At 43.3% G+C, this 24422-nt stretch overlaps 2 protein-coding genes across 5 annotated transcripts in view; one reads left to right on the top strand and one right to left on the bottom strand.

Annotated features, from left to right (window-relative positions):
- The window catches only part of LOC117360719 (band 4.1-like protein 5), a 35448-nt gene extending 19680 nt beyond the window's left edge, over positions 1–15768 (top strand). For both annotated transcript variants that reach the window (XM_033944966.1, XM_033944967.1), the window contains exons 7-9: positions 1271–1401; positions 3855–7189; positions 15523–15768. In XM_033944966.1, the coding sequence (XP_033800857.1) occupies positions 1271–1401; positions 3855–3918 (195 nt within the window). In that variant the 3' untranslated portion in view covers positions 3919–7189; positions 15523–15768. The remainder of the gene's footprint in view (positions 1–1270; positions 1402–3854; positions 7190–15522) is intronic.
- LOC117360718 (kelch domain-containing protein 3-like) overlaps positions 11623–24422 on the bottom strand; it is a 56169-nt gene continuing 43369 nt past the window's right edge. The window contains exon 8 of one of the 3 annotated variants that reach the window (XM_033944964.1): positions 11623–12008. In XM_033944964.1, the coding sequence (XP_033800855.1) occupies positions 12005–12008 (4 nt within the window). In that variant the 3' untranslated portion in view covers positions 11623–12004. Of the gene's footprint in view, positions 12009–14552; positions 16148–23021; positions 23150–24422 lie in introns of those variants that run through there. The other 2 variants (XM_033944961.1, XM_033944963.1) reach the window with 2 other exon arrangements.

The following is a 24422-nucleotide window of genomic DNA, read 5'->3' as shown; positions in this document are numbered from 1 at the left end:
GAATGATCAAACCATGTTATCTGTGAAGATTAATTTAGGATGTGAATGTTAATTTAGGATATACGAGTGTTAATCTAGGAAGTTAAACTATACTATACAATTGTCACTGTAACCCATTTGATTCTGGTTAAAGCTACAGCCTCAGCACCCAAGCTGCTCCTTGTGACCCTGGGCAAGTCACTTAATCCCCCCATTGCCCCAGGTACATTAGATAGATTGTGAGCCCACCAGGACAGACAGGGAAAAATGCTTGAGTACCTGAATAAACTCATGTAAACTGTTCTGAGCTCTCCTGGGAGAACGGTATAGAAAATTGAATAATAAATAAATTGTAACACATTCTGAGCTCTCTGGGAAGGGAGGGATATAAAATGAATTAAATAAATAAGGGAAGATTAGTTTCTTACTTCATTAATCTTCTTTCTGGTAGCTTGGCATATGAGTCCTGACACCTTGCATTGTCAGTGTAATCACCTGTGTAATGTCTAGGACAAATATATCTGTCCAGAACTTGAGATCTTCTCATGCCAGCCAGATATTATGAGTACAATGGCATATTATTGTTATAAATGCAATTGAGAGTATACAAACCCCATAAATATTAATGCTGGTTGCACTCAGACAGGTGACTTGGTTGTTCCAATTGTTTTGATTAACATTGTTCATTTTACTAGTAACAGAACAGAAGTGTCTTGTCGGGGAGGTTCTCCATATCCCTCCATCTTATGTTTCCTATTGTAGTGGTTATCGGCTGCTTTGGTACAAACTAAAGAGAGGCAGTACAGTCCACTGAGGAATGAGGCAGAGCTGAAGAAAAGTATATGATTTCTTCTGCACAGTTCATGGTTAGGGAAAGTTAACCCAATCGTCAGAACTCGCATGCCATGCTACTAAAAGATTATCAAGGTAAGAACCTAATCTTCCCTTCAGCCAAATACAAATAATATACCTGTATTTGAGGCCAAATCAAATTCAAATAATTCGGTACAGCCTTAATTTATATATAAAATCCCCTCTGTTTAGAACAGGGGTGTCAGTCCCTCCTCGAGGGCCGCAATCCAGTTGGGTTTTCAGGATTTTCCCAATGAATATGCATGAGATCTATTAGCATACAATGAAAGCAGTGCGTGCAAATAGATCTCATGCATATTCATTGGGGAAATCCTGAAAACCCAACTGGATTGCGGCCCTCGAGGAGGGACTTTGACACATCCTGGCTTAGAAGTACAGTACTGTGTTACAGTTGTGTTTTGTTCTTTCTTCTACTTAGAGTGGATCCATTTTGAACGGGTTTTTGGGAAATGAGATCGCCTTACCTGCAAAGATACCCAACGACAGTCCTGAGACTTTACCAGGATTATCAACATTGCTGCCAGCACAGCCTGTGCCAGCTGTTAAAAGGCAAGAGAAGCCTGAATAACATTACTTTAGATCTATTCAGAAATATTTACCACTGTGTGCTTTAAGAGGGTAATTTTATAAAATGGCACCTTAGTATGAAGAGCAAAAAATACATATATTTGTAAGCTATTTTATAAAGAAATGTACTCTAGGTACTTTTATCTTTATAAAATACTAGCACGAATCCTGCAGAAATAGCACCTAGATCAGACATGGGCAACTCCTGTCCTCGAGGGCCGGAATCCAATTGGATTTTCAGGATTTCCCCAATGAATATGCATGAGATCTATTTGCATGCACTGCTTTCAATGCATATTCATTGGGGAAATCCTGAAAACCCGATTGGATTCCAGCCCTCGAGGACTGGAGTTGCCCATGTCTGACCTAGATTGAGGTCACTGATTGGCTTGCTCGGGAGCAGGCTTAAATGTTAGCTCATAATGTACTTGTAAATGCACATATTTGATAAAGTATGCATATAAATTGTGACTCTACCTATCCTCCATCCAAACCTTTCCCCCCGAATACACCCCCTTTTAAAACTGGGTACAAATGTATTTCTAATTGCACCATGTGTACTTTCATGTGAGATGTAATTTTATAAGAGGTCTTTACCAGGTTTCTGGTATATACCTCAGGATACTGAAAGAACACAAACATGAATTTCTTGATCTGCAACCTGTTAGAACTGTCCGTCGTACCTGAAAATTGGAAGGTGGCCAGTATAATACTGATTTTTAAAAAGGGTTCTGGGGTGATGTAGTAGGTGGGCTAATGAGTCATAGAGAGGAGGACCCAGGCCTATAAGACACACTAACCACTGCATTTATGGTGGAACGTGTGAGGCCACAAAAACATCCAAGTTGAAAATGTTTAAATCTAGACCATTTGGGTGTGGGAGGGGCTAGCATTATAATGGATTAGCCACATAGACTCTGCTGTGCACTTCACATAAAGGGTGCCAGATATACATCTCACCATAACCCCCTTATAATTTATGGTGATCCCTCCAAAACTCCCGTAAAACCTACTATACCCACATCTCCCACTCCAATAGCCCTTATGGCTGCAGGTGGCACTTATATATGGCAGTATAGTAGGATCTTAGTGGCCACATACTTTCCACCATAAATGTAGTGGTTAGAGTGTTGTATGGGCCTGGGTCTTCCTCTCTATGGCTCACTAGCCCATCCACCAGGCTACTTAAGATACCTGTGTGATGCTCTGCTAACCTTTCTCATACCAGATGTTGCAGTTTTACTCGTCTATGGGGGGAGTGGGAGTCTGCCAAAATCCTACTATATTGCCATAAGTGCCACCTACAGCCATGAGGGCTATTTTGGTGGTAAACAGGTGGGTATAGTAGGTTTGGAGGACTCACCATAACTTATAACAGACTTATGTTGAAATGTATATCTTTAGTTGCACATCCTTATTACACAAACTAAAATAGTTAATTCCCGCACCGAAGTTCCTCAATATACCACACTCCAACTAAAAAATAGCAGACGTGTGGTGGCCTTCCTCATCAGAACTTTGCAATTCGGTGTTATATCTATTATATCTTTTATACTTTTAATGCTTTTATATATATTTTTTAGAATTTTTCATTATTAAAGTGCCAGTGCTTTTACTTAAAAAAATTTTCTTTAAATACACCAATTAGCTTTGACCCATTACTGTCTCATTCACCACCTATTTTTTAGTTGGAGTGTGGTATACTGAGGAACTTCAGTGTGGGAATTAACTAGTTTAGTTTGTGTAATAAGGATGTGCAACTAAAGAATTATTTAAGTGGAAGATCTTATTTTTCAACTGTGCTAGCAATTGTTCTTGAAATGTATATCTGGCACTCTTTATGTGAAGTGCATAGGTGCTCCACTGCTCTTTTGGATATCTATGTGGCCAGTCTATTACAATGCTGGCTAAATGGTGCCGATATGGGCATTTTTAACTTAAACATTTTTGTGGTCAAAAATTACAAATAAAGTTAGACATCCCTGCGGATAAGATACCCAAGTAGGGGATTTTCAAAAAAAATTATTAGGACATCCCATTTGAAAATGGCCATTTCTCCACCTCCAACTTTAGATGCTTCCCACAAAACAACCAAAGTTGGAACTAGAAGTCCTATCAAAAATGGCCCTCAACATTTATAGGTACTTACTTGGCCGCCTTGCCTAGGTAAACTGTTATTTCCCTCCCCCAATCCACTTTTCCCTGTCAGGCTATCATTGAAATGCTTGAAGTAATGTTTACCCCCAGCTCCCATGTTCTGCAAAAGGGTATATTGTCTTTAATTGATTTTATTTGTTAAAACTTTCTCTTCATTCAAGTGAACTAACAGCAGCCATACTAATTTATCTGTATATTTGAAGATCAATTGTTGCTCAAATCTCATAATAAGCTTTGCATCTAGACAGTTTTTCTAACTTTTCAAAATTTATTTTTAGTGCTGTTACCCAGATCAGCGAGGACCCTGCCACTGCTAAATGCTTATTAACCACAGAACTCTAAAGAACCAGCTTTTGTGGCTGCTGCCTTTCTGAACACTGGAATATTGTTTTATTGTTTCACAAAATCTTTTTTTAAAAACTATTGCTGGAATACACTGTGAAGGAGCTGGATGGCTGCTAGTGAGAGACACAGATGTGAAATGACAAGGTGACAGTGTCCTGGGGCTGGGAGAGCCTCCTGTATCTCCTCAAACTATGCAACAGGATTCAAAGTGCAGCTTGGTTAAGTCTTTGTCAAACTGGAAGGACCAAGCCAGGGTTATTCCAAGCCGGAATTGTGCCATGAGCCTAAAACGCTCCCATTGCACCACAGCCATTGCAGGAGAGAGAGTAGATGGGGAGTGATTTTTGTGCGCCATCTCCCTCATGCCCTGTGCAACTACTTTATCCTCAGGTGATCTGCTAGAAATGTTTTAGTAATCTGGGTCTAGTGAATTTGTGGGAAACTAGCCCACTGCTGTACTTGGTTATTTGGTAACAATGGAAGTAGACCACCTGGGAGTTAGTTCTACAACTGGTACCTAACATTTGAACTGCTGCTTGCCACCGTTTGTGTCACTGTAGATCTTTTCCTTGATCCAGTTGACACTTTGCACCTTCTTACTGGAGTGAAGGAGTAGCCTAATGGTTAGTGTAGCAGCCTGAGGATCGAGGGAACTGAGCAAGTCACTTAACCGTCCATTGTTCCAGGTACAAAAATAAGTACCTGTATATAATATATAAACTGCTGTGATTGTAACCACATAAAGCACAGTTACTTACCGTAGCAGGTGTTATCCTTGGATAGCAGGCAGATATTCTCACATGTGGGTGATATTATCCATGGAGCCCTAGTACAAACAGTGGAAAGTGTAGTATCACTTTAAGCTTTAACAAGCTTTTAGACTGCCCGCACCACGCATGCGCGAGTGCCTTACTGCTCGATACCAGCTCGCAAGGTCATCACTTCTATGTCCAAGCGCAGAAGATAACTAAGGGAGGTGGGTGGGCTGTGAGAATATCTGCTTGCTATCCCTGGATAATACCTGTTATGGAAGTAACTGTGCTTTATACTTAGACAAGCAGGCAGCATAGTCTCACATGTGGGACTCCCTAGCTTTAGTAAAGGGAGGGAGAGTTGGGTTCCAAGAACTCAGAAAAATTCAAGTTGCCTCACAAAAACCATGACCTAATGTCTGATCCAAGAGCGCGGAGGCAAGGGAAGGAACCTAACAGAAAAAATGAATAGAGGAACCCCATGCTCTACTAGAGGTAAAAGGAGAATTCTAAGAAAACTATATGTATGGAGGCTGAGAAAATAGTAAATGATCTCCTAGAGGCAAGTGAAAGCAAAGCTGCTTACCTGTAACAGGTATTCTCTGTAGACAGCAGGGGAATGCAGCCACACATGCTGGTGAAGCCCTCTGACTGAGCCTGCGTACCGGTGCCCTCGCCTAGAATCAGTAGTTTTTTTTTTCTATTGAGCATGAGCAGACTACCTTGCCTCTGGGTCTCCGCCTCCTGTCAAGTTATGTTTCTAGCTTATAGAACTAGTTGGTAAGAGGGGATGGCGAGCAGGCAAGTGTGGCTGCATTCCCCTGCTGTCTACGGAAAACATCTGTTACAGGTAAGCAACTTTGCTTTCTCTGGAGTCAAGCAGGGGTAATGCAGGCACACTTGCTGATGAATCCCTAGATTAACCTTGAGATGGGTGGAGGAAATAAGTTTTTACAGCGCAAATACATTTCAGGAGGACCGACTGTCCAAACTGCGTATCTTGTGCTGAACTTTAATCCAAACAATTATGCTTAGTGAAAGTATGAAGAGAGGACCAAGTCGCTGCTCTGCAAATATCTGGAATGGGTACTGATCTTAAATTTGCAGTTGAGGATGCTGTAACTCGTACTTGATGTGCTCCAACGTGCCCCGGAGAAGACAAGTGAGCTTTAGTATAGCAGAAAGAGATGCAATGAGCAATCCATGAAGATATACTGTAGTCCGTTTAGATACTGCATTTCACGGAGTAGCTGAATTAAAAGACAAAAAGTTGATTGGTAGTACAGAGAAGAGCAGGATACCTTGTGATTAAGGGGGAGGGGGCATCTGATCATATTAGGGCACTTCTGTGTCCCTTGGAACAGACAAGGTAGCCAGAGAAGAATAAGAATTAGTGTAGGTCAATATTTTTTGAAGTATGGGTAATGTTTTTTAGATGAGAAAAGTCTTTAAGTAAACCTTTCTAAGACTAAAACCATTCCTGCCCATATATAATACTGTACAAATCCATAGATGAGATTCTGCTTCTTGTGGGTCAAAACCTACCCAGGACACAAGGTTTGATGAAATGTATTAATTATAGTAAGCATACGTAGTTAAAGAAAAGAAAAAGACATTGTTCCACACTATTTTCTATTAATATATTCCTCAGTTAGAATACACATTTTTGTGGATATCTTGTTTGGTGAGTAAATCAAGGAAAAATTTTGTTTACCTGCAATTACATCACTTTCTTTTCCAGAGATAGATAAAAGAAGATTTGACATCGATATATGAACATTTCTTAAGCAACTGAATATTTCATGGGGTGTCCTAATTTTTTCACATAACTGTATGCACTCCAATTGCTGAACAGGAAGTAGGTGGGACTTGGGGTAGTTTATCACAAACCTCAGTAGCTCCAGCACTTGAATAGTTTTACACATGGTCTCTGAAGCCCCTTCCTGAGTTGTGCTCTTGACCAGCCAATCGTCCAGATAGGGAAAGACATACATCTCCAATCTGCTTAGAAATGCTGCTAGACATTTGATAAACACCCTGGGAGCAAAAGGCAGAATGTGGTACTGGTAGTGGTGTTTTCCTATTTGAAATCTGAAATACTTCTTGTGATTGGGAAGTATTAAAATATGAATATAGTCCAGAGAGCATAGCCAATCTTTTTCCTGAATCATGGGAAGGAGGGTGTCCAGGGAAATCATCCTGAACTTTTCTATGACCAGGAATTTATTCAGGGCTCTTAAGTTTAGGATGGGATGAAACCTTCTCCCCCCACCCCATTTTCTTGAGCACAAAAAAGTACCTAAAATAAAATTCTTTCCCTTTTTCCCCTGGTGGCACAGGTTTGATTACATTGGCCTGCGAAAGGGAGATTTCCTGAATTAGTACTTCGTTGGGCAATTTGGTGGTCTCTGATGCCAATTTAGGATGTAACTGAAGCAGGCTATTTGAAGAACACACAGGTTGGAGGTTACAAGGGGCCGCTGCTGCTGAAAAAAATTCAGCCTCTCCCCTAACCGGTAAGTCATCTGGGATGATTACTGTTTCTGCAACTATGCTCCCCTAGATCTAGTCAAAAGCTCACTTCCTGCTTTAATTGGGGAGCTATCTGTGCCTTCTGCTGATAGGGTCAGGAATGCTCTGGCTGGGACTGTTGGGCAAAACGAGAAAGCGGTGGCTACCTACACCTTTGAGAGTAGTAGGGTTGCCTTTAATTCCCACTGAAAAACCTCCTAGTTGAGGAAGATGCAGCTGCGACAGGAACTGGATGATATCTGCATGTTTTTTGAATGGGGTCAACAACCTCTTCCAGGTTTTCTCTATGGCAGGGAATGTCCGCTAGCTGCTCCTGAACTGTTGGTTCTAGGTCAGAGACATGCAACCATGAGCCTGTGCATCCCCATATCCAGTGCAGAGTATATGGACCCAATATCATGTGTCATAAGTGCTTCTGGTCAGATATTTTTTTTTAACTGTGGCTGCTTATTGGCCAGCTGGCAGAGTTTTTCAGCCTGCTCCATGGGGAAAGAGCTTGCAAGAGACAAAGCACTGTGTACTAGAGACTTCAAATAAATTCTCATGTAAATCTGATAGGACTGGATACAGAAAATAAGCATCAAGGCCTGAGAAGTCTTCAAAATGAATCCAAAATTTTGGCCTCTCTACCTGGGGGAACCAAGACATTAATTCTAGCATTTTTTGTCTGTTTGCGATCGGATTCTACCACCAAAGAGTGATGATGTAGCTGTGCCCTCTTGAATTTGGGAGCCTTTTGGATACAGTACTGTGTATTGTGACAGGGAGAGAGCCCTGTCATGTCAGAAGAAACCCTGCAGTGCTCTAAAATTGCACTTAAACCTGCTCTTAGAAGCAAGCAGGGAAAGGAAACATCCCTGATGAATAAACCCCAAGTGAAAGGTAGCACTGCCCTGACCCAATTATACTTGCCTAGCCCTAGCTTAGGAAAAGCTAAAGACAAACAACTACAAGTCCCATCAGGCACTAGGCAGGTGGTAGCAAAACCCAGAAGTGGACTAGCTCCAGCAGTCAGCCCAGCTGTGGGCAGGGCTAATCAGCAGGGAAGCTACCAACTCAGCAGCAAAGAGTTATAGGAACTCAACTGAACCTAGAGGCAATCAGCCCAAAGTTAGAGAAAAGAGTGTGGGTTCTAGGTAGTGGAGGCAGCCCCCAACTTTCAGCATACCTGAATCCTTGGAAAACAGCAGACCGGTGCAAGCCAGGCTTTAGAAGACAGAAGCCAGCATTTCCCAAAGGAAAGTAGAAACCTCAGGGCTGAAACCTCTAATAATTCTTCTGAAGGTAATGATGAATATGATATAGAAATGTTTGTAAATGATGTTGAAATGGAGCCTGAGGAATTATGGTTGTTTGAAGGCATAATTCTGATAGGGTGGTGTTACCTCACAAAACTAATAACAGAAGAGTTAAGGATTACTGCTTCTGAATTTGCATAATCACAGGAGAACTGTGGGAGAAGACTTAAATTGGAAAGTTGTATTTGTGATTTAAAGACTGGTAGAGCACAGCTTGGTGAAAGCACCTTTTTGTGGAGTTTTTGGTTTGCCATTAATTGTTGGAACTGATTGGGCAGAGGATCTAAACAACCCAGATCTGTTAAGGGTAAGAAGAATCCTATGCTCAGGGTGAGAAAGCTGATTACAACCTTTTGGAAATTGCCAGTTTTCTTGAACTGTAAAGCTGATTAATCATGGTGGGCTAACAGTCTGTTTAGCCATCAATAAGAGTTTGGGTTTTTTTAAATTGCACTACAGTTTAAAGAAAATAAAGAAATAATTCACACAGAACACTTTTTTCCTTGATTTTTATTTGATGTGCACACCACTTTACCCTTCATACCTTGCTTAACCGTTTGGCCGAGGTTTGGATGACCCAGGTCAGGGCTCTGGGCTAGTCCAGGCCTTACCCAGTCACAGTAAGCACCTTCTTAGGTGCAACCTGAACTAAGGTGAGTTTCTCAGTTCATCCTTGAGGATAGGGTGCAATGGTATTGTGATTCCTTCTTTGGAAGGAGATTCATAATCCAAGACATCCAACATCTCAGCCCTAGGCTCTTCCACCATCTCTAACTTAAATAGGATGGCCAAAGCCATCTCCCACCCCAAACTAGTAAAAAGAGAGAGACTCGAGTAGAGATTTTCTTTTCCAGGTGAAGAAGTCAGAAGGGATTCCGTATGACTCCTCTGAGAAGTAATGTGGATCCTCATCTGAGTCCTATAAGTGGTCTCAGTCAGATTCCTATGTCAGAATGCAGTGTGAAGGGGCCTTGGCCTACCTCACCTCAGAGGGCACCAAGGTAATGTCCTACCATTGATCTCTGGGGAACTTCTTCTCCTAATATTGAAGGTAAAAACTGTATGTTTTGATGCAGACATCGAAAACCATCAAGGTTCCAATGTTCAGGCTTGATGCACAGGCTCCTGCTGAGCTTCAGGGGGAAGTGAGGGCTGAGCCTCTACTTGCACAAGTGCTCTCGAAGCCTGAACGGGTTGCAGTTATAAGATCTGCACTAGCATCTCCGTGAAAAAAGCATCTCATCGGGAGCTGGTGGAGGGAAAGCCTGAGGTGTCAGTGCTGGATCAGAAGTGTGAAAATCCTGGAGAAGGACCAAGATTGTCTGGCAAAGTTACACGAGAAAATGGAGTGGATTCTGCACCGTTCACGGAGGAGAGTGTTTATGAGCAACTTGAAAAACTGAAGGTGGACAAAGCGATGGGACCAGACGGGATCCATCCCAGGATACTAAGGGAGCTCAGAGAGGTTCTGGCGAGTCCTATTAAAGACTTGTTCAACAAATCTCTGGAGACGGGAGTGGTTCCTGGGGATTGGAGGAGAGCGGATGTGGTCCCTATTCACAAAAGTGGTCACAGGGATAAAGCAGAAAACTACAGGCCAGTGAGCCTCACTTCAGTTGTTGGAAAAATAATGGAAGTGTTACTGAAAGAAAGGATAGTGTACTTCCTTGAATCTAATGGGTTACAGGATCTGAGGCAACATGGCTTTACAAAAGGTAAATCGTGCCAAACAAACCTGATTGAATTTTTTGATTGGGTGACCAGAGAGCTGGATCAAGGACATATGCTAGATGTAATTTACTTAGATTTTCCGCAAAGCCTTTGATACAGTTCCTCATAGGAGACTGTTGAACAAACTTGAAGGACTAGGTTAGAAACTGGCTGTTGGACAGACGCCAGAGGGTGGTGGTTAATGGAAGTCGCTCGGAGGGAGGAAAGGTGAGTAGTGGAATCCCTCAGGGTTTGGTGCTATTCAATATGTTTGTGAGTGACATTACTGAAGGGTTAGAAGGAAAAGTGTGCCTTTTTGCAGATGATACCAAGATTTGTAACAGAGTAGACACCGAAGAAGGATCTGCAAAAGTTAGAGGAATGGTCTAATGCCTGGCAACTAAAATTCAATGCAAAGAAATGCATTTGGGAATTAATAATCGGAAGGAACCGTATATGCTGGGAGGTGAGAAGCTGATATGCACGGACAGGGAGAGGGACCGTGGGGTGATAGTGTCCGAAGATCTAAAGGCGAAAAAAGTGTGACAAGGCAGTGGCTGCTGCCAGAAGGATGCTGGGCTGTATAAAGAGAGGCGTAGCCAGTAGAAGGAAGAAGGTGTTGATGCCCCTGTACAGGTCATTGGTAAGGCCCCACTTGGAGTATTGTGTTCAGTTTTGGAGACCGTAGCTGGCGAAGGACATAAGAAGACTTGAAGTGGTCCAGAGGAGGGCGACAAAAATGATAGGAGGCTTGTGCCAGAAGACGTATGAGGAGAGACTGGAAGCCCTGAATATGTATACCCTACAGGAAAGAAGGGACAGGGGAGATATGATTCAGACGTTCAAATACTTGAAGGGTATTAACGTAGAACAAAGTATTTGAAAGTCTGAATCATATCTCCCCTGTCCCTCCTTTCCTGTAGGGTATACATATTCAGGGCTTCCAGAGGACATAATTTGAGGTTGAGGGATGGTAGATTCAAAGGCAATGTTAGGAAATTCTACTTTACGGAGAGGGTGGTGGATGCCTGGAATGCGCTCCCGAGCGGTGGTGGAGATTAAAACTGTGACTGAGTTCAAAGAAGTGTGGGATGAACACAGAGGATCTAGAATCAGAAAATAATATTAAATATTGAACTAAGCTGGGCAGACTTGCACGGTCTGTGTATGGCCGTTTGGTGGGGGATGGGCTGGGGAGGGCTTCAGTGGCTGGGAGGGTGTAGATGGGCTGGAGTAGGTTTTAACAGATTTCAGCAGTTGGAACCCAAGCACAGTACTGGGTAGAGCTTTGGATTCTTGCCCAGAAATAGCTAAAAAAAAAATTTAAAAATTTAAATTGAATCAGGTTGGGCAGACTGGATGGACCATTCGAGTCTTTATCTGCTGTCATCTACTATGTTACTATGTTAAGTGTGAAATTGGGTGCCTGGAGACTTGTGCACTGGCACCTCCACTTGAGAGGGAGAGCCACCCTTTCAATGTCAACGCTTCTTGGGTATTGGCGTTTCCAGTGCTCCTAACACCATTTGTCAAGGACTGATGCTTGTGCTTCAAGGGCTTCTCCTAATGCTCAGCATCGCAGTCCTTTAGTGCCAATGAGGATGATGCTGAACCCATATGCATTCTCCATGTTGAGTCCAATGCAGACCGGTCCTGGGGCTAACAGTGCATGATGTCAAGAGAGGTGAAGACCTCCTTGCTGCTGGTGTACTCCCAGTGTTTGCCGATGTCTGCACAGTCATCAATGTTGATGCTTCAATGTCGAAGTCGATGGACCAGCCGTGCTCTATGTCAACTGCATTTTTAAACAGAGAGAACAAATATTAAGTCATGGGCGGGGTCATTACCCAGATCACACGACCTTGGGCATACCTCTTGAAGGCACTAGGAGTCACCTTCAATAAAAAAACAACACATCACAGCTAAATTAAATTCTTCAGTTATAAAGCAAAAAGAGTGCACTCAAACTGAAGTTGAGGCTCCAGCCTAAGTATGGGCATAACTCTTGAGGAAAAAGAAACAAAAAACTTAAAAGGGCCATAAACTACAAAAAGGGAGAAACTAATTTGAAAAGAAAAGCCCCATAAGGGAAAGCACAAACATCGCACATAAAATCTCTGAGGAAAGAGAGCACTCAATGCATCCTCTGTGTTCCATGGAAAAACGAAAAGTAAGGGACCTGTGGTCACGCTTTGAGCAAGAAGGCATCTGCGCATGCATGGTATGGAGTTCCTAGAAACATCTGCATATTTTTATGCTAACGAGCTCTGTGCCAAGCTCCACTGGATGATGTCACCCATTTGTGAGAATGGGAGGCCTGCTTGTCCTCTGAGAATATACTAAAGAATAGTCCAATTAGCCCAGTTTCCCATTTCCAACAGTGGCCAATCCAGGTCACAGTCAATGCTCCCTCTAAGAATTGGCTGGGTGCATGCAAATTTTTTCTCATGTGAGCGACAATTCTAAAAATATTTTGTGATTTACAAGTTAATATGTGAATGACCAAGTAAAATCTGTGAGTGACGCTCTTAGAATTTGAGCGATTGCTCATGTGCTCAGCTTAGAGGGAACATGGGTCACAGTACTTGGCAGAAACCCAAATTGTAGCAACATTCCATGCTATCAATCCAGGGTAAGCAGTAATTTGCCCCACATCTGTCTCAATAACGCACTATGGACTGTCCCCCAGAAATGTGTCCAAACCTTTCTTAAACCCAGCTATGCTAACTACTATAACCAAATCCTCTGGCAATGAGTTCCCAAGCTTAACTATTCTTTGCATAAAAATATCTCCTATTTGTTTTAAAAGTATTCCCATATGATTTCATTGTATCCCTGGTTTTTGTACTGTTTGAAAGAGTGAGAAATTGATTCACACACTACCTGTTCAACACCACTCAAGATTTTGTAGGTCTCAATCATATCCCCTCTCAGCTGTCTCTATTCCAAGCTGAAGATCCCCAAGCTCTTTAGTCATAGTAACATAGTAGATGACGGCAGATAAAGACCCAAATGGTCCATCCAGTCTGCCCAACCTGATTCAATTTAAATTTTTTCTTCTTAGCTATTTCTGGGCAAGAATCCAAAGCTCTACCTGGTACTGTGTTTGGGTTCCAACTGCCGAAATCTCCATCAAAACCTACTCCAGCCCATCTACACCCTCCCAGCCATTGAAGCCCTCTCCAGCCCATCCTCCCCCAAAGTCTTTCTTCATACGAGGGGAGTTCATACCTTTTAAAATTCTGATCAATCTTCTTTGAACCTTTTATAATTTCCCTATATCTATTTTTATTTATTTATTTTAAAAATTTCTATACCATTTAGAACTAAACGGTTTACATAATTTACATACATAAAATTATAATAAAACAAACACATAAACAATCCTCTGAGAACATATCTGTAAACTAACACGAAGGCTTATATAAAAAAGATTATGAATAATTCATCAACTATGCCAGAGAAGAAAATTATTGGCTAGAAAAAGGCGTCTACAAATAATTATGTCTTGAGTAATTTTTTAAAGAAACCCTTTTTTTGAGATACAATGACCAGAACTATCAAGTTGATGATGCACCATGGAGCGATACAGAGACCTTATTTATTTAAAAAATGTATATACCGTTTAAACCTAAATGGTTTACATATCATTACATACATAATTCAATAAGACAAATAAAATCAAACATTAACATAATCATCAAAAAATCACATAAAGTGCTCATCAAAAGAACAATCGCAAAGATCAGTTCCTAGAAAAATGCATTAACAAATAACTCTTTTTTTAACATCATCAATGATTGTTCTTCCTGCATCACTGAGATTGGAACATTCTTAGAAACATACTGTTGAAAACTGAAGACAGATAAAGTTCATATGACCTCTCTAGTCTGCCTAATCATGCCATCTACTATCCCATCCTCTCCCTTAAGAGAGCCAATGTACTTGTCCCAAGCTTTCTTGAATTCAGGTACATTTTTTGTCTCCTCCACCGGGAGGCCAAGCCAAGCATTCACTACCTTTTCCATTAAAAAGTATTTTCTGATGTTACTTCTGAATCTATCCCCTTTCTCAGTTAGGGTATTGGTCTTTGACCTAAGGGCCGGTGCGTGAGCGGACTGCTGGGCACGATGGACCACTGGTCTGACCCAGCAGCGGCAGTTCTTATGTTCACCTTCATCCTATGCCCCCTCATTTCAGAGTTTCCTTTCAATTGAAAAAGACTTGCCTTGTGCATTTATGCCACGTAGATATTTAAACATCTCTATCATATCTCTCCTCTCCCTCAAAGTATACAGAAAAATGTTGAAAAAATGGGAGCCAGACAAGAGCCCTGTAGTACCTGTAGGATAAATGATAGTACTGTAATGCTTTATTGATAGGTATTCACAAGCGTTATGTTAAATCTTTGCAGATCGCACAGAACACTAGCATGAGTAATTTCAGGGCAGTCCAGGTACGATCACATTACACCCACTCTTCAAACATTGCACCAGCTGCCTACTGAATTTAGAATTCACTACAAAATCATAATGCTGATATTTAACACAATTAACAAGGTATCTCTAGTAGTTGCAGCTTCTTTGTACTTACATCAGCTCTCCCACCCACTGTGGTAAAAGCTACCTTAATGGATGTGCCTTCATTTAAAACAACCAGTATTTGCTTCAACAATTGAATGCCTATGAATACCCGAAGTGCTCAGAACCTTATGGTAGAGAAACCACAACCGGGTACAGGCCCCTAAATGTGGCCCCCTTAGTCAATCATCACACTTAATTGGTAATCATTTGTAAACTATTATATGATACCATACAAACATCTAAAAATGCTAACTGATTCCTCCTTTAGTTTTATAACTTGTGCACTGTTGTATGGTAAGAAAATTGTGTATAAATACTCTGCCAGGTACTGATGACGTGTTTTGACAGGACAGCTGCTTCTTCTATATAGACCAAGTGTTAGGATGAAGATCAACTGTACTGAAATCGGTTCATATGGATTAGAAGAGCTTCAGCTCAGGACCTGCATGGTATACTGTCATCATCCATTAGAGAGAGAAAGAAAAACAAAATAGTTCCACATGATTCGCCCTTTCAGGGTATTATGCAAGCTTAGATAACCAGGACTTCTATCTCAATCTGCTGGTTGATGGACACAATCCACAGGTTCTGTCTGGACTGTTCTAGTGAAGATGTTAAGGAAGGAAAAATTTAAATGGAACATCAGCCAGCTATACTATCCAAGCCTAGAATATTTCATTCTCGCTGATTAAATATTTAAATTATATTTGGTTTTGTTTGCCACAGGGTGATTTTGCCAGAGCAGGAAAGAGGCTTCCCTCCTATAAGGAGGAGAACATCAGGACAACAGCATACAGTCATGTCCAAAGAGGTTATATGCTGACACTGAATATCTTTTTCTACCATTGCAGCAGTAGAAACAGCTTTATCTTCCACAAAAAGACTAAAAGGATTATTTTCTGTAGGCAGTATGGTCTGTACTTCATCTGTAAGGCTGTCCTCAAAACTGGTTTGCACAGAACAAGAATGGACTGGGAGATCAGACTGTGTAAAGATTTTCATTTCCATCACATTGCCATCAGAAATATCAGCGATTTTGTTTGAGCGCTGTGACTGAAAGTAGCGAAGTTTAGAGGACGTTTTCTGCAGGTCTGTCTGCTTGCAATTCAAATCATTTAATGAGTGTTTCAGGTTTGGTTGGAAGCTACAACCAAATCCTATCAGAGAATGATACATTTTGGATGGTTGAGTCACGTCTTGGAGAGCTGCTAGTTTTTTCCAGGTTTGGGAGTTGAATTGGAATTTCCAGAGGCTATTAACAGACGCACAATTTGGTCTGCCTCCTCCAAAAATCAACATGGAATCTCGATACACAACAGATGAGTGTCCCACTGTCTTTGGAGGTCGGTAACTAAAATGAAAATAGCAAGTTTATTAGGAAAACAGAGCAATAGTTCATTAGTATTTATGTTTAACATAGCACACTTTATTAAATCTATTAGTTTGGTATCACATTAACATGTCCCATTTCCAAATTACCTTTTTTGGCTAAGATTGTTGAGAAGAGTGGGCAAATAAATGGCAGATGAGCTTCAATGTAGAGAAATGCAAAATTATGCACATAGGGAAGGGGAACCCGATGTACAGCTACATGATGGGAGGGAGAGTACTGGGGGAAGGCAACCTAGAAAAAGATTTGGGGGTATTGGTGGATAAAACAATGAAGCTGGTGGCACAATGTGCAGCGGCCTCAAAGAAAGCGAATAGAATGTTGGGCATTATCAAAAAAGATATCACTACCAGAACCAAGGAGGTTATCCTCCCGCTGTATAGGGCGATGGTGCGACCGCATCTGGAGTACTGCGTCCAGTACTGGTCGCCGTACCTTAAGAAGAATATGGCGATACTCGAGAGGGTCCAGAGAAGAGCAACGAGGATGATAAAGGGCATGGAAAACCTCTCATATGCTGAATGGCTGGAGAAGCTGGGGCTCTTTACCCTGGAAAAGTGGAGACTTATAAAATCATGAGAGGCATAGAGAAAGTGGAGAGAGACAGATTCTTCAGATTAGCGGGGACATCAAAAACAAGAGGGCATTCAGAGAAACTGAAAGGAGATAGATTCAAGACGAATGCTAGGAAGTTCTTCTTCACTCAGAGGGTGGTGGACACCTAGAATGCACTTCCAGGAGAGGTGATAGGACAGAGTACAATATTGGGTTTCAAAAAGGGATTGGATGACTTCCTGAACGAAAAGGGGATTGCAGGGTATAGATAGAGGGCTACAATATGGGATATTAAATGAATAAGGAATAAACGTCTTGGGTAAAGGAGCACTTACAGGTCATGGACCTGGGGGGCCGCCATGGAAGTGGACTGCTGGGCACGACCCAGCAGAGGCAATGCTTATGTTCTTAAGAGTGTTCCTTCAGTTAACTGAATTTGTGACTGAAAATCAGATTCTGAATAAGTTCCAATTTGGCTTCAGGGATGATCATGACAAAATCATTACTTCTCTCTGTTAGATACTGGGTTTGATAGAGGTGGCAATTTTGATTTAGTGTCCTTAGATGTATCATCTGCATTTAATACAGTTAATCTGATATTTTATTGCACAGACTGAGCAAAATTGGGATTACTGGTACAGTGTTCAGTTGGTTTCAATCTTTTTTGGACAGTTGCAGCACTTTCCAAAAAAGAATCAGGGAGGGCTGGAGCAGTAGCTGGGACCCCTGAAACAGTCTGGGAAGAAGGAACAGACAGCACAGAGACCCCCGAGGCCACTCAACCGCTGAGATGCGTAGCAGGGGGAACCAAAAAGCACCCAGCAGCCGGACCCCTGGAGTAAAATACAGACCAGCAAAATCTCGTAAATATCCAAACCCTGGGGTAGAGTCACTCTTAGATGACTTATACTTGCGCTTCTTAAGCTGCGGAGAGTCCATCTTGCGGAGGACAGACAAAGCTGTAGAACCAAGCCACGAAAATAATGTGGCTGCCCCAACAGGCTAGCTGAGCATGTAATCACCTGCTTCTGTGAAAGGGAGGCTGAACCAGTAGTTACCAGCCTTCCCCCGCCCCCCCCCTCCGACCACACCACGTGGCACAAAATGCTCTAAATGTGGCAATTTTTGCACAAATTTGGTATGAATCCACACAAGGAGACCCTAAGGACTCCATTCCAGCAGTTTTTCTGGCAAAATTTTTAATTTTAAAGAAGCAGGGAAAAGTTGAAAAAATATTGTTAAAAATTCAAAATTTCTGCCCGACATGAATTTGCACCAAAAATGCTCTAAAAACGATATTTCTGAGACTTTTTTTTAAATTACAAAAATAACATACTTTAGGTGGGGTAACAAACGAACACTAGGAAACTTTCTGCCTCCACCGGGGGTTTTGAGACTGTGTCTGAATTCAAAAGGGCCTGGGATAGGCCCATGGGATCTCTTGGAGAGAGAAAGTGATAATGGTTACTGCCCGGGCCGGATTTTCCTATAGGCTAACTAGGCTTCAGCCTAGGGCCTCAAGATCAAGAGGGGCCTACATTCAAATTATTAGCAAAATTACAATTGCACTATTCTAAAAACAGTGAACACTAAAACACTGAACCGAAAATAAGGAGAAATTCTACGCTTCGGGATCGGAACCGTCACCGGCCGCAACGGGGCGCAGACTCGGCTTCTCCCTTTCTTTTTCTCGCCCTGGGAGGAGGATCGGGGAGGGAAAGACGTCAGTCCGGAAACAGCTGGGCAAAGCCCAGCCCCGCGGGGAGAGAGGCAAAACGTGGATCCGTTAGGACAGGGCAGCCCAGACTGGCATCGGGGGGGGGGGTTTCAGTGGAAGGGGGATGGGAGGCAGTCAGGCTGGCATCGGAGGGGGGGTGGGGGGGTTTAATGGCAGGCAGGCAGGTTGGCATGGGGGGTGTTCAATGGAAGGGGGATGGGAGGCAGGCGGGCATCGGAGGGGGGGGGTGAGGTGAGGTGAGGAAGGACGCACTGGGGGCACTATGGACATAGGAAGGGGCAATGTTGTGTGTTATGTTTGATTATGGTGCTGAGAATAAATGTCCAAATAAGTGTTCTCGACTTTTTTTAATTTATTATCCGTGTCACATTTTTTATAAAGGTTAGTACCAATAACAACATGTTTCATTTAACATATTGATATATATCACAGTAATGATGTATTTTATTATCTCTCATGTAATTTACAAACTTAAAAATGGGAGGTGAAAGGGCCTCATAAGTGGAATAGCTTAGGGCCTCTTTTCATTTAAATCCGGCCTGGTTACTGCGGATGGGCAGACTAGATGGGCCATTTGGCCTTTATCTGCCATTATGTTTCTATGAAATTTAACTTTTTAAACAATCGATTTTGAAGCCTGTCAGCTCTTCTTTGTATTCTGTTACCAGACACAGAGACCCTGCAGCTACTCCCAGCCTTTTCAATGGCCGGTTTAAAATTCAATGCCATACTGTTGGGTGGGGATTTTAATCAAGCTTTTGATCCCACTATTGACAAATCTAATCCCCTTCCTCACGACAGGTATGCCCCGAATAGAGGCCTTCCCTTGTTTGCCTCTTCTATGTCTTTGATTGATGTGTGGCGGGTGTTACATCCTGGAGACCGCGACTACACTCATACATCTAGTGCCCATGCAACGCAGTCCCGTATTGATTATTGGTTGCTCACGGACTCCCTGTTTTCGCAGGTGAGCTCGGCGGAGATTGGAGGATATGATGTTTCGGATCATGCTATGATTGTTCTTATTTTAGAGTTTCCTGGAGATATCCCTGGGGGCTTTCATTGGCGGTTTCCTCTCTCGCTCTATTCTGATCAGGAGTTTCATGCTTTCTTGGTAGATAAATGGAAGGACTATGCTTTTCACAATGCGTCTCATAGGGGTGACTCATTTCTTTACTGGGAGGCTGCTAAAGTGGTGTTGCGGGGTGAGATCATTGCTTACTCTAGCCGAAAGAAAAAGAGGCGCGACCGTCAGGTGCTCCGGCTGGAGCGCCAGGTTCAGGATGATCGTCGCCGCTATGGGGCTCATCCCACCGGAATCAATAGAGCGTTATTATTGGCTTCGCAGTTGTCGTTGCGGGAACTATTACATGATCGGGCTATGAAGTCTTTGGCATACTATAAATTTCAACTGTATTTGCATGCTAATAAGAGCGGTAAGCTTTTGGCAAATTTGATTCGACGTGCTAAGGGGTTTTCCCCAATTCTCCATCTCCGCCGGGCAGATGGTGGTTTGGTCCACAAAGATGAGGATATGGCGGCGGTGTTTCACCATTATTTCCAGGAATTGTATGCTGCTCCACCGGTTTCTTCGTTGGCGGGTGATCTTTATTTGGATCAGGTCTCTCATCCGGTGGTGACAGACGCTCAGAATGCGCGTTTGCAGGCTCCTTTTACAGTTGAAGAGCTATCGCTGGTTCTTGGTAGTTCTCCGCTGCAGAAGGCGGCGGGGCCCGATGGCTTTCGCAGTGAATTCTATAGACTTCTACTTGCGGACGTGGCCCCAGTTCTGGTTGATGTGTTTAACACTGCGGTACGCGAGGGGGCTCTCCCGCCTTCTCTTCGGGTTGCTCAGATTGTGGTTTTGCTTAAGCCCGGCAAGGACCCATTAAGGGCCTCCTCGTATCGCCCCATATCCTTGTTGAATGCTGAAGCTAAATTCTTTGCTAAATTGTTGGCCAACCGGTTGGCGGGTATTTTGCCCTCACTGGTGGCGGAGCCTCAAGTTGGGTTCGTCAAAGGTCGGTCGTCCACTCGCAATTTACGTACTATATTGGCTTCGCTGGAGTGGGTGGAGCGGGAGCAGGTTTCTTCTTTGTTGGTCAGTTTTGATGCCCATAAGGCCTTTGATAGGGTTTTGTGGGATTTTTTGTTTTGTACTCTTCAACATTATGGTATGGGAGGTTTCTTTAGTGATGCGGTGGCTACGTTATATCATGATCCGCTGGCCAGGGTGCTGGTTAATGGAGTTTCTTCGGCGGTGTTTCCAATTCAGCGGGGTACTAGACAAGGTTGCCCCTTGTCTCCTCTTCTTTTCGTGCTCAACTTGGATCCCTTAATTCGCGAAATCTCTGCTAATCCGGCGGTTCGGGGTGTTTCTCTTGGCGGCCGAGAGTTTAAGATTTCGGCATTTGCAGACGATTTGTTGGTTCATTTGACCTCCCCGTGGGAATCCTTTCCTGCTCTTATGTCGCTTTTTACGGAGTATGGCGATTTTTCGGGCTTCCAATTGAATTATGATAAATCTTTGGCATTAGCTACGGCCGAGGCGGTGCGCTTGGAGTGGCCGGGGCAGTTTCCTTTACGGTGGGCGGCTGGTGTATTCAAATATTTGGGAGTGCAACTCACGAGCAGTGTGGGACGGTTATATCGTGCTAATGTAGATGTTTTGTTGGCCGCTACGGAGGGTTGTTTTGCAAAGTGGATGTCTCTACCTCTCTCTTTTTATGGTAGAGTTCAGTTGTATAAGATGGTTATTTTTCCCCGCTGGTTGTATGTACTCCAGTTGCTGCCTCTTTGTCTGCGTCGTAGCGATCTTCAACGGCTTCATAGGCAGCTGACCCGATTCCTCTGGCAAGGCAAGAAGTCTCAGATATCGATCTCTTATCTGTTCGGCTCGGGAAGGATCGGTGGTGTGGGGCTCCCGGATATTGGCCTCTATAATCTGGCTTGCTTGCTGCGATTTTTGGGAGACTGGTGCTTACAGAGTGATGACTATCTTTTTCGGGACTTTGAACATGCTCTTTTCTCTCCTTGGCACTTGTTTTCGCTGTCTCAGTTACCTGTTCGCCTCTTGCCCCCCGCGTTCCGATCTAGTTTCATCCTTAGGTCGTGGCGTTTTTCTTGGAAGGCATTGGTAGGGTTACTGGGGGGGGACCATCAAGTTTCGGATCAGTTGTCTATACGGGGGAATCCGCAGTTTCTGCCTGGCTGTGATAACTCGGTCTTTGTGCGATGGACTGGAGAGGGTTTTCTTCTTCTTGAGCATTTATTGGATGAGGAAGGGGCGATGAGACCTTGGGGAGATTTTCCCATGCTTCATTCTTTGGGTGTGGGAGGTCTGTTTGCGTACCGGCAAATTCATCATTATGTGAGATCCTTAGCGCGCCCGGGCTTACGGTTTCGATTGGGTAACCAATTTCGTCTATTTTTTGCCCAATTTTATGCTTGTGGCTTGACGGTGTCTGCGTTGCATGGGGCTTTGCGGCGGCTTACTCCTCAGAAGTCTTATACGGCTTTGGAGAAACGCTGGGGTAGAGATCTGGGCATACCTGGTGAGTCCTTGAACTTTCCTTCCCTTATTGGTCGTATCTCTTCTATTTCTATTAGTGCAGAACTGAGGGAATGCCAATTTCGAGTGGTGTATAGAGCGTATTTTTCCCAAGAGCGGGTCCACAAGGTTGGGGGCATTTCTTCTCCAATCTGCCCTAAGTGTACACTGGGTTGCAACTCCTTTTTTCATGCATTTTGGGGATGCCCTCGAGTGAAAGTCTTTTGGAGAGCCATACTCCGCTTTTTGGAGCGGCTGGTTGGTCACGCTATTCCGATGTCTCCGGTAGGCTTGCTTTTGGATAGATATGAATCTTTGCGAGTGCCTGCTCGGAGACATCGGTTGCTGATCCGGAAGGGTGCTGTTATAGGAAAGAAGGTCATTCTTAGCGTTTGGACGCAAGACATAGAGCCTGCTTACTGGGCTTGGAGGAATCGTTTTCATAATTTGATGCTCTTGGAGCAGCGCCATGCTCGATTATCTGTCCGGCGGTCGAAGATTTTCCTGCAGACCTGGGACCCCTACATTTCCTCGCTTTCCCCTAGGGCCAGAAGTCTGGTCTTGAATTCACTCTGTTGTTGATACCTTATGCTCTCAGCTGTTATCCCCGGGATGGTGGGTGGATGTTTGGGAGAGTGTGAATGGTGGGTATGAGTGGTTGGAAGTATGTGGAGTTCAGTGGGTAGGGGGGGATTACACATTGTGGGTGGGAGGATGGGATTTGGTTCTCTTGTTTTGTTTGATCTGTGCTGAGCGGCATAAGCAAACAGCTTGCTCAGCATAATCCTTTCTTGCTGGGGGGTTTTTGGGTATGGATTGGGTCTCATGGTGTGGGTTTGGGTTGGGGGTGGGGGGTTTGGGCTTTGGAGTGGGTGGGGATTGGGGGGATTCTTTGGTGGGGGTGAAAATGTGTTTGATGGTACATTTGATGTTCGCGACCTTGTTGTATGGTCGTGTTGTATTATGTATTTACTGATGATGTGCCAATAAAACATGATTTATACTATAAAATTCAATGCCATACTTCTGGAAATTCATCCTCCAAATTGATCTTCAGGCTGCTAGTCAAACTCCTCTGTCTGACTATGCCTCCACTCCCTGTGGACCACCGGATGCACACCTGAATGGACAGAGGCGCGAAAATGCTGTCAGCGCACAGCGGAACACTGAGCCCCCTAAACATAATACACAGTCTGTGCTCAACCCACCCCCACCCCCTCTCCCACTAGGTCAGGGATGGCCCTGAGATCCAAGGAAGACTAAGCAGACTGGCTAACAGTACCCCAAAGGGATCGGCCTGTGAGCTACAGACCGAAGTCTGTGAATTTTTGAGCAGGCAGAGCTTCAAATCCATTTTAAATGCAAAAATACCTGTGAAAGGGACGAAACTACATCAAATTAAAATAATAAAATGTTGAGAGAAGAATCTACACAGTTGCAAGCATGCTTGCAGAAGAAAAGACTGCTAGAGGGTGCTAAACTAGCCTGTGAAGTACACTAGAGGCAGAGTGAAAAACCTGAAATGGATGTCTTCTGCAGACCATGAGAGTAGTGGGAAATAACCCTATGGTCTAGAACAGTGGTTCTCCAACCCTGTCCTGGAGAACCATTAGTCATAGAGCAGATCTGCATTCCTATCATCTTCATTACATGCAAATCTCTTTCATGCATATTCATTAGGGCTATCCTAAAAACCTGACTGGCTGGTCATCCTCCAGGACAGGGGTGGGAACCACTGGTCTAGAATGTCTCACATATTGCACTGGAAATAGTATTAAATCTTAGTTGCCAGTTGCTTGACCATTCTTCAAGCTTCACCAGATCCCTCCTGCTATCCACACCCTCTGGGGTGTCTACTAGTGCTGCCCGATTCGGGAAAAAAATTTTTGATTCGATTCAGCCTATTGAATTGGTTTTTTGATTCGATTTTCCTGCCCAATTGGGTGTTTTGTTGTTTTGGGTTTTTTTTCAAACATCCTGGTGGGTTTATTTTATAATTTTTCACCCCCTTGGCTTCTCCTAACCACACTGGCGCTGTGGTGTAAACAAAATAAAGAAACAAATAGGACTTTTCCTCTCTCTGTTAAATCCTAGCTCACATTTGTGGTCTAACACCAGCTCTGGCAGAATACACTTTTCAAATCTGACATATTGTAATCACAAAACAGAAAATAAAATTAGTTTTTCTACCTTTTGTTGTCTGGTCAGTATTCAAATCTTGTTGGTCCCAGGCTCTGGTTATCTTGCTTGCCAGGGTCTCCTTCTTTCTCCATGCTAACCATCCTTCTGCCATCTCTGTTCTCCCCTTCCGTTTCCCTTACCTCCCCCGGAGGTCTGGCATCTTTCCTTTTTTTCTGAGCCCCCTAAACAGATCCACCTTTTCTCAACTACCC

Source organism: Geotrypetes seraphini, chromosome 5 (genome assembly GCF_902459505.1).
Source record: "Geotrypetes seraphini chromosome 5, aGeoSer1.1, whole genome shotgun sequence".
Taxonomy (NCBI): Eukaryota; Metazoa; Chordata; class Amphibia; order Gymnophiona; family Dermophiidae; genus Geotrypetes; species Geotrypetes seraphini.
The sequence above is the reverse complement of the archived record's forward strand: the minus strand, read 5'-3'. Positions and strand labels throughout refer to the sequence as shown.